General features: G+C 37.9%; 1 protein-coding gene across 4 annotated transcripts in view; it reads left to right on the top strand.

The window, feature by feature from the left end:
• Nucleotides 1–6,035, top strand: part of LOC124254603 — a 29,657-nt gene extending 23,622 nt beyond the window's left edge. For 3 of the 4 annotated variants that reach the window (XM_046688436.1, XM_046688438.1, XM_046688437.1), the window contains 5 exons: nucleotides 2,175–2,284; nucleotides 2,870–3,017; nucleotides 3,416–3,499; nucleotides 3,699–3,797; nucleotides 4,208–4,584. In XM_046688436.1, the coding sequence (XP_046544392.1) occupies nucleotides 2,175–2,284; nucleotides 2,870–3,017; nucleotides 3,416–3,499; nucleotides 3,699–3,797; nucleotides 4,208–4,329 (563 nt within the window). In that variant the 3' untranslated portion in view covers nucleotides 4,330–4,584. Of the gene's footprint in view, nucleotides 1–2,174; nucleotides 2,285–2,869; nucleotides 3,018–3,415; nucleotides 3,500–3,698; nucleotides 3,798–4,207; nucleotides 4,704–5,344 lie in introns of those variants that run through there. The other variant, XR_006892498.1, reaches the window with a different exon arrangement.
• Nucleotides 6,036–11,368: the final 5,333 nt, after the last annotated feature.

An 11,368-nucleotide genomic window follows, 5' to 3' on the forward strand; every position in this document is an offset into this window, starting at 1 on the left:
CTTCTACTCTCAGGCACCACTTCATTCACTCAAAGAATCAACCAAACAACACTCACTTACTGGGCTGGGGCCCAACATAACCCACTATTTAAACTCGTCACACATAAATACAGCAACATTAAAAAATCAACACTCAAAATTCAAATTAAATCCCCTAAAAGCTCCATGCCCCACCAAACTCCATAAACTACTACAGGCACAACAGCTAAACGACATACAACACACACCTCCCATTACAAGCTTCATTCACGACATACCCACACCCACCACAGACACCACCCTAGACAACATTCTCCAGCAGTTACCAAAAAACACCAACAAACCCACCATAACTAACATCACCAACAACTACATCAACAATAACTACCTAACACACCCATATATATACAGACGCCTCAATCAACCCAAACAAAACAACTGGTATAGGTATACACGTCCAACAACACCCCCACCCATTACAACCAACCTCCACTATACAAACCACACCTCAATACAAACAGCAGAACTAACAGCTATCCTCACTGCACTCCACCTAATACCTACCCTCCCACAAACTAACTTCATAATTCTCTCTGACTCACTAAACTCCATTAGGCAAATACATAACAAGTACTCCAAATCTCGCCCTGATCTCATTCATAATATCACAATGCAAACCGACTCACTTAAACGAGCAAATAAAAACATAACTTTCACCTGGATACCAGGCCATTCAAACATATTGGGAAACGACACAGCAGATACAGCAGCCAAATTAGCAACAACACACAAATCACCAAATATAAACTTTCATACATCCAAAACAGAAACTAAACAACTCATTAAATCAAATATTCTATATACTGACTTCCAACACAACATAAACAACAACAAATCAACATGGGTTACTTCCATTATAAAATCACCCTTAAGGAAAATCCCTACATTCTCAAACATTAAAAATATTGACATGGCCATAAACAGACTCATCACAGGCATCACAAACCTTAACCACACACTTTACAAACAAAATAGACATGCAGATGGACTATGCACGCAGTCATGGCGTCTTTCGTGGGTGCAGTATAGTGTTCTATTCCCATAGGGTGTTTCAGTTGTGTTAACATTATTTCTACAAAACTCAAACCTTCTAAAAAGAATCTAGAACTCATTAAATAAGCTACAGCCACCTCTCTCACCTCCCATTCACTGCAACATTCAGGCCAGCCGTCCAAACCTCAGTTATCCACTCTGCCCCCCCTACAACTTTAGACACGGCTCTCAATTTCATTTATCCATTCCCTGCACACGCCACGCTCGCTCTCCCCTCTCGCTAATGTAAACAACCCGTCACAAGCCCATACTGCCAAGGTCAAGGTCACTCGCCAGCCAGTTTACTACCACCGCTTGTCCCTCAACCCGGCCTCTGCCTCATTGTGCCTCCCTCGCTCCCCCTCAGCCCCCCCCCCTCCCCAGCCCAACTTAACACCTTTTTTTTTACTCATTCTTTATATATCCCCTTAGATAACTTATCTTCCCCTATGCTATACTTGTCCGGTACTCACCCCTTCCCCCATCCCTAGGCCCCCTTTTATGTCATCTATCGTTTATTTCAACTCTATCTCTTACTTATTAACAATCACCATTCCTATTTATCCATCCTTTCTCCTTTTTTTAACTTGGCCTTTTATTATTTTTTTTATCTCTATTTATGTTTATAAACGTTTTTTTTTCCAAATTCCACTTAGGTTTAACGCCCCAGCATTTATATTTTTTAAGGTAAGGTGGTTTATCCCTTATTAACATTTATTACTTATTACATTAGCTCCCACCTACCCCGTCGGCGAAATTGGCTTACCGCCAGAAGCCGACGTAAAACTTTTAATTTCGTCGTCGTCTCCATTATGCTTGACAACGGTACAAGAATCTGTATCGAAACGTCGCACTCACGAATAAAAAGAAGTTGTTATCCATAAAGTTTGTTCTATATTAGACTAATGACGAATCAAACGAACTTTACGGGAAATGGTACATATTAGAATACTTCCTGTAAATAGATATGTAAATGAACAGTTTTTCATGTCAGTGAATATAAAAGAGGCATCCAGATACAGTTGAGCAAAGAATCTAACCATGAGGCTATGGCCACCCATTACTTATCAAGAAAAACAACTATTTTATGTCTCCTGTTACAGCTCGAAGAAATATCGCCTTGGAAGCATCATGTAAAAGGGTTGGAAGGAGTCGGCTGGTGACGTGTACTTTAAATGACCATGGATCACCGCCCATAACACTTGAAATGAGGGTATGAGTATGAATGAACTCTTGTAGGAGACATGGATTTACACTAACTATATCCTCATAGCCATTAATATTTACATAAGTCAGTTCCCACTCTTCATTCTAAATATTTTCTAAGAGTACATATGTTGGTTTTTAGTTCCAGAGAGTGTATGTATAGATTGCTGAAACATATATCCCTCATGGACAATTCTCAGAATTGCCTTTTCCCTACACACTTTAAATAGAAGACTTGCTATACACTTTTTATGTTCATTCGGTGGAACTTTCCAAAAGAGTGATTTGTAAAGTTTGTTAGAAGCGGCATGTGTTACTGTTGAAATGCCATTAATTGACATTGGACATCCTGCCTGGATGTAATCTTAGATAGGCATATTTTCCTTTGTTAAGTCTTCTTTTTAACTGGAACTCCTGGTAAATTATTTTTAAATTAACTTCAGTTTATGCAAGTGGTGTCCTTTTCTGTTGTTTCTAGAGATTATGGTGACTTCATTATATGCAAGTTGTGTCCTTGGTGTGCCTTGCTCTACCTTGTCTTCACTTAAGACAAAAATGCAGCAACTACACGTTAAAATATGTATTATTACAGTCAAAAGACGACGTAGTAGATTCAACCACCTCAGAAGGCCAATTGAAACGGACGTACCTAGGAAGCCGTGTATCGTCATATACCTGTGCGGTAGCCGGAGAGAGATCTGAATGTGTAACACCGAAATCAAAATCGACAACGTGTGGTGGTAACATTACCTTTCTGTGTAACACTAACATGCACAAAAGAAGGTTTAATCACGTCTGCTGTAAGAGACACAACAATAGTAGGAGACATAATACAAGTCAAATCCACACGCCACTGATGAATTATCTGGTCAGAGACACTAAATTAATCTCTGATGCTATATATGTAGCCCCAGCTGCAAGTGTCACTTGCCAGCGTTGGTAAGGTCTCATAACTAATATACCTTTTAATATTAACAGAAATATTCAAAACCGTTTTCTCTGAATATTTTGGAAAATGCATGTTGTCTGCTGTTTATATCTCTGTTTACGAGGTACGTTAATTTACATAGTGTTGTTAAAGTTTACTCCATGTTTGATAAATGAACTGTATCACGTGTTATATTTCATGTCAATGAAGACTTTGAAGTACTGATTGCTGGTAGCGTCATAATCGTTATTCTCATTCCTTGTGTGGTCGGATGTCTCCTCTACATCAAGTGTGGTAGGTAATCATGCAATATGTGCAAAGGTCTGCAATTATTTCATAACGCTGTTGAAAAGGAAATAATTCCGAAAAGAAATACAAACCGATATACAATAATGATGCCGTTGTGCATTTATCTTTAATACGAACAAATGCGAAATTGGTAGCTCACAAAGAAGTACCTATAATGCTGTACCCTGTACAATTGGATTTTCAGCAAACAAGAGAAGATTATGTTTGTCCTTTTACATAATCAATGGCACCCTCCTAGCCGCTGGCGTTGTGCTCCTCGTCATGATCTTCATACGAAATACTGGTATGCGTGTTTTTTAAAAGCTTTCTCACAATAAACAGTATAATCTCTTTCCCAGCACGACTTGGTTACATGCGTCCTCACTATCTCAATGGAAAACTCATTTCTCTTACTTATATTTTGATTATCATTATAAGTCGTAGATTTTTTACAAGTCATGCAAATATATTATTTTAAAATTAAATACTAGTAATAAAATAATAGAGCTCCATATGTGAGGTTATAATGTAGGGCAAAACAATATAGGAAGAAAACCTGAATGAACACAACCAACTCAGATAAAACCCGTTGGTGAGTATACAAACGGTTAGCATTTCAGTAATAGATTTGATATATCACTGGGGTAAGTGCTTCTTCTATTCCTTTCCAATAGACTTTCATATTCCTCATGTTTCATCCCATGTTTGTCATAGACATTTCAGATTACAATGATCCCCTGTTCCTATCTGCTGCCTTCATCGTCTTCGCCGGGTTGATTGTTGGGATTGTGGCGAGCATTATTCTACACAAGTGTCACGTAAACAGTTCACATTGACGTATTCACAACGTTATAGTTGTGGCAGAATTGTCATTAAATATCTCAGATACATGACTGATTAAAACAACAATGGGATATGTTTGTGATGAAAATCCGAATATAATTTGACATTTAAATGTCTATGTTTATTTTGCCAGCGTAATAGATATATCATCTTGTTAAATCTTGAGCATATTTGTGACGTTACCTAGTTATCTATTTTAGCTACTGGTGAATTTCAAAACTCACCGAAAATAAAAAATGAGCCACTTTGTTCCTTATTCATCCATTAGAGAGTCGTGACATCGCTAAGTATTCAATGACAACACAAAGTCTAGGAGTCGGCTGTAGTCATCATCTCAAGATGTAAATGCACATTGTGCATACAATATGTACAAATACAACTTTTCGACATGAAAAAATAGGGATATTTTTTGTTATTGTACTTTAGCATTCAATCCAACTTGATTATTTTGTACATATTTCTTGTAACGTCCTCAACAGTTCGGATACTGGATTTTGGTCATTTCATATGCAGCAATATAAAAGTAATACAAGTTGGTATTTGACACTCTTTCATCTGACATGTCTGTGATACGGATACAACATTTACAGACTCAAGCATTATGCAGTTTTTCAGTCTTTGGTATTAAGAATGTGAGATTCATAACTTGCAAACGTGCATATAGATATACTCTGCAATAAAGAAACGCAAACGTTGTCAGATTATGTACTATATAAATAATCAGAAGATCATAATAAATTGATCAAATTTGGCACAAGTCATTGTCACAGACTGAGGTGCATCATGGCGTACATGATACAATCGAATCTCAAGGTGAAGGTCAAATGTTCTTAATATCTTGTATGGCCCCCTCATAGAATAAATCTGATCACGAATTGTGGCTTGGGAATGTTCACACACACTCTTCCTGTGGTGCTTGTGCCAGCTGTTGGAAATTTTGTGGCTGTTGCTGACGTGATCGCAGACGATGTTCCAGAGCATTCCATAAATGTTCGGTGGGTTGGGGAGGGGTTGGGGATGGGTCAAGGGCGGAGAGCTTTGACGTTGCTTGTTGCATAATAGGAAGTACGTATGGCCAAAGAATTTAGTTTGTGTAACATTTTGACGTTAATTTGCCCTGCACAAGTACCAAGTCTGTTCTGTCGGTATGGGAGACGGCAGCACACATAATTACGTTGAGCTTCTGGCAGTCAGTCTTGGAATGTTTCACAGTTTACTAGTTGTGCAATTGTGATCACAGACAAATGAAACCCAATCTTTTTCATAGCCTAACAACTCATGTTGCATGTTCATTTCATGTTGGTGTGTTTGGTCGCCACGCATGCGTTTCTCCCATTTTTTTGTTTGTATTTTTGGCCGTACTTCATTCCATCCAATTACTCTTGATGCATGCATATTTGGTATTCCTTTCGTATGAATACCAGCAAACATTCCGTCATATGTTTCCAATTTTTCTACTTATGGGTAGCTTTACTGCAGAGTATATATAGGAACACTGAATGATCGGGGGTCACTTAGAAGTGCTTTTATAGGGTTATTTTTGTTAATTCATCAGGAGCAGAAAGATAATTAGATACCTATAATAAATATTTCAGTAAACGTATCTATAAATGAATACATCCGCTCAGTTTGCAAAATGCATACAGTTTACTGTACAAAATTATAATGTTGCTGTATTAGTAAAGTCTCTTAAAGCGTCTGATTTACTGGTTCTGTTCACCATTTTTCGCATTCCTATTATTACATATTCTCGGAGCGAAAATGTTTGATTGGTACCACGGCGAAATTTGCGATTCTGATAAGCCAGTGTGATGTTGAAAACCACCTCTGATTCATATTAATGATTTGCTACCCCTTACAATGTTTGTGATAGCGATAGTTGTGATAGTTATACAAGGTTGAAACATCAAATGTTTTGAGAGAGTGAGTGAGTGAGTCAGTGTTGTTTTACGCCGCTTTTAGCCATATTCCAGCAATATCACCGCGCGGGACACCAGAAATGGGCTTCACACGTTGTACCCATCTGGGAAATCGAACCCGGGCCGTCGGCGTGACGAGCGAACGTTTTGACCACTTGGCTACCCCGCCGCCTCGTTTGATAAAGGGGATTAGATAAGAGCTATATGAATGTTAAAAGCAACACAAACTTCGCTTAAGAAGTTTCTGTGGAGAGTGAGACTCGATACTGAAGTGGTTAAACATGATTTGCTCATTGACGAGCCGTCAAATCCTGGTGTTTTGTATGTATAGATGGCGGAAATACTGACAGAGTACTAGTTGCATATCAATACCCATCCTCTCATGACAGGGACATTGAGACGAGCAGTCGTTTATCAACATAGCTTTGTGATTGAATAATGTAAAGTTGTGAGTGTTACAAAATTCTAAACATTATTATAAGCCGTGTACAATACCAACAGAAATATAATGCTCGCCTCAAACTCCTACTGCATAACTACCATGAGTTGTGCAACTGTAAACGACCATATATTAACCCATAAATTCATGCATGTATGCAGGCGAAGGCAAAGCATTGACGGTTTTTCACCGAGTGTGACCTCAGTGACGCTGCCTTGCAAACTGTTCTCAATCACTGGATGAGTCACAGGGTCTCACTAAGACACCCTGTTTAGTCATGTGAGAAGCATGGTACGCTGGAGAACTTTCTCTACTCGGAATCCATACGAGTTTTTGAATGATCAAAGTTATCATTTATATATCTACAGAACAGAACTAAATTTGAAAAGATCCCAGATCCCAGAGCTAAATCTGTGTTGCTAAAAGAACATGTACAAGTGCTGTTCCTGGGAAGAACACGATTCTGTGTAAATTACTGTAGAAGCCATGTTAAGTATTACGAGGATTTATTAGATTACATTAAAGAAGATAGTCAAAACAGTAGGGGAAGGTTTATCCCAAATGATAATGCATGTAGAACCATATGTTGTCAAGTTTGTCAATCAAGTCTTCCATCAATGAATCTATCTGAAATTAATCTAATCTGAAATATCTAAAAGGTATGTTTTGACGGTATTTGCTCCACAATTAGGAAATTACATGCTTGCCCCATAGCAATAACTTTCAAGCAGTGGACAAAGGGTCGACAATTTGAAATATATCTGCGCGGTTACCTCCCTTGACAGTTCCACGTTGTACCTCTCGTTAAAATATATGGATACTTCTGTGTTTCTCTTGAATCCGAAAAGCATGTAGTATATGTTATCGACAATATGGGTCCTGAATAGTCACATATAGAAACAAACACTTATTCACTACACCGTCTTACTAACTAGTACCTTTGAAGATCCGGGTTAGAATTGGTCCTCAGCAACATGCTTGTCGTACAAAAGCGACTAACGGGTTCGGGTGGTCAGGATGTCTGACTTGGGTGACAAATGTCATCGTATCCCCATTTGCGTAGAACGATGCTCATGCTGTTGATCATGCGTCGTTAACCAACCAACCAACTACTAACTAGTTTGACTTGACGTTAATCATTAAATCGAAAGGAAACAAACAGCTCAGTGTTGTTGTAGATTGTGTAGATTTGTGAACATTTGCTAACAGCTGGGTCGAATCCCAATCTGGTTCAAGTATTGATGTTGGTCTTTGATATTCCAGAAGCATGAACGCGTTTGAAAGTTTCATGAAAGTGGCGAACCACAGACATAGTTATGGTACCTCTAAACAGCCATGCATTCCCGCATACTCCGCATCTAACCATCGAGAGGCACCGCCGTGTTGCAAGAGTAACAGGTGATCGTTACATTATCTGCAACATCAAAATATCACCAAATTAACAAATCATGATATAAAATGGGAAACATTTAAACACGAAGAAAAAATCAAAATCAAAGATCAAACTTTTTTTATATTATACTTGCTGTAGAACTATTTCACCAAGCCTGAAAACCAACCCATTAAATCGTCTCTTAACACCACCACAGGTCCCCTACGTAACACCTATCTGTTTTCAGATGCTACGTACGCTTATTAATGAAACATTGGCACTGTTTGTACCTACAAAATATTTTCCATCTGCTGACAAATACACGCGTACCGATGTATCTCAAGCGAATTTTGATGGATCAAGTGGGTCAAGGAGCCAGGTTACATGCATACCTATATAAAAGTAGCTTATATTACATCATGTTGGCAACAACACTCACAATGGAGACCAAAAGCCCGAGCTTTTATACTACATTTACACGGCTAAATCTCGTAGACGTATTTTAAACACAGCATTGCCCGGTTACACGCTAATGTAAAACATATCTTTCTGGGTTTACATTCTATGTCATAAATGATCTTACCTGTACTTCTTTTTTGTTTTCTTTTTCTCTTGACCAATATGCCCCGCGTTGTGCCTTCCCTCAACAGCTTTCAGTGCAGTGGTTTTATCTTCAGTATCTTGGCGTGCCCATCTAACCCAGATTGCTGCACAATAAAAGAATATTATTGCTTATTGAGGAGGGTATGACACAATGACCAAGCTTCATAAAAATCATCCATTTTTTTGCCTAAAATAGTCGAGTTTCTGTTTCAAGAACTGTAAAAGTATACGTTTGGTAGATATATATGAACAGTATAGATTTAAAATGCAATAGGATTGCGTTAAATGGCTATGGGGATATTTTTCAAACGTTGAAAGCAGTAGTTGAGACAGTCACTGAAGCAGTGTTGGCGAAAAGGTCGCACCCGTTCGCAGAGGCACCCGTTACAAACATATGGTAAGTCAAGTCAACTGTTTACCTGAAATAATTCGGGAATGGTACAAGTCAAAATAAGGTATCATTTTTGTCACTGTCAAATATAGAAATCCACGCGTCTACCATAAAACTTCTTGAAAGCTTTACTGAGGCCTTGTTTGTTGTAACCTTGATCAAGCAATTTCTGAGGAAGAGTCATATGAAGCTTTTGGAAATCCAAAAGCGTACACTCGATTGTACCGCAAACGTCGTAAGGGAGACCACCCTTGAAACCTTGTTGTAGTTCAAAATTATTCACTGGCTACATTTAAGTTAAGTCTAAACTTCTATGTATCGGTAACGACTTAGATCAGAAAACATAAAAGCATGAGCATATCGTATCTAATCAGATTTTTCTGACAGACCTATACAGACATCAGAGTACGCTGACATCAGAGTACAACCTTTACTTGACGGAACATGACAACCTTTACTTGACGGACGTTCAAACCTAGGTTTGAGTGACTTCAGTTTTACGCCGCTTGTAGCAAATATTCCAGCAATATCACGGCGAGGGACACAAGAAACGGGCTTCACATATTGTACCCACGTGGGGAATCGAACCCGGGTATTCGGCATGAAGAGCGGACGCTTTAACTCCTAATCTACCCCACCGCCCCACTTAGGTCTGAGGCGTAAAAATAATGTAACAGAGAATATGAAGCTCACATGCATGTTTCATAGGAAATTGTTTTGAAAACAAAATCATATAATATTAATGTAATAAACGATGTGTTCATGTAAAAATAGAACGTCAGTGCAAATGAATACCCAGTCTTGACTATCCTCAGAAACAAATTCTGTTTGGTGTAAAGGGAAAAATAGCTGTAAAATTATACGCAACGTTATGGGAATGGTTCCTGACAAGAATGTACCTTCTACATCTTCAGCTTGGTTCCAAATCCTGCATTGTGACGAATTGTTTGGCTTGCGCGCCTATGGTGTAAAATCGAACCATTGATGCATAGTTCTTTACTTATATGTATCGAAATCTCTGTACCCATACACAGCAGTAGTAATTCTGAATTATCTAATGGATTTGTCGGTTCTTTGATCACTTTAATGTCTGGTTTGTATAAATGAAGGCGCCACATGGCAGGAGTACTGCTGTGCAGCGTCAGGGGAAAATACATCCATTTTTAGGCAAGGTTTGCGACTGTTGGGACAGTAAATCTGTATCCTTTACTGGTGTAATCACTGATTATTAATGATCCAATCATACAATTTTTTTCATAACTAATAGAAGCATGGGTGCGCCTTTGCACTGACGTTATACAATTGAAAGTTAACGCATCCACTCAAACCACCACTGCCTGGGGTCCTCGCAGCCCGTGTAACGTCCATATCTGAATGTGGTTTGTAGTCAGTACAACACGGTACGTAAGTGTTGATACATATTTAGTTAATTATTAGCTCATTTTTACCTCCAACAACCAAATGTTCACAGGTAATTGTTTCACTGCACTATACACATCAAATTGCAAAGATTTGCATTTGGAATATTTTTGCAGAAATACGTTTATTGTACCTAATTTATATAGTAAAGCCGTGAAGATCCGGGTTAGAATTATTTTTCAGCAACCCATGCTTGTCGTACGAAGCGACTAACAGGATCGGGACATCATTGGATGGTCAGGCTTGTACATCCCCGATATGTAAAATCAAGATAATATGTAAAAACTAACGCAATATGTTAAAACTTAACGCAAAACGCAAAATATAATGCAATATGTAAAATATTAACGCCAAATGTAAAAAATGGTTTTAATGCAATATGTAAACACCTAACGCAAAATGTAAAAACAATTTTTAACGCAATTTGTAAAAGATTTACAGAATCTGTAAAATACAGCTTTATTGTTGTTTATTGTTTTGGCGACTGAAATTCATTTTTTTAGAAACTTATTGTATTTATTGTGTTTCAAAATAACTAACCTATTGCAGTATTTCTGACAAACTAAATCATTTCTAACTTAACTGATATCTGATCTTTTGGGTCGTTTAACATCAAAAAGTAAAGCCTATAATTTTGTAATATACATATATATACATAGCGATACTTGATATCATAATCTATTTTCGACAGTATCCAAGGAAATAATTTTATTCTTCATAGTATTTTTACATTAATGGTCATATGGGTTGTAATTATTCTGTCCTAGTAGGATTTACCTTTTGGCCGTTTTTTAAAGTTGGGGACATGACCCTCCGCATTGGGTACAGTGACCAAGGTTCAACTTGGAATTCGGTAGATAGAAGTTTTTGTATTTTCTTTCTTTTTCTT

This window comes from Haliotis rubra, unplaced genomic scaffold (assembly GCF_003918875.1).
Source record: "Haliotis rubra isolate DU_JTF1 unplaced genomic scaffold, ASM391887v1 Scf578, whole genome shotgun sequence".
Classification (NCBI taxonomy): domain Eukaryota; kingdom Metazoa; phylum Mollusca; class Gastropoda; order Lepetellida; family Haliotidae; genus Haliotis; species Haliotis rubra.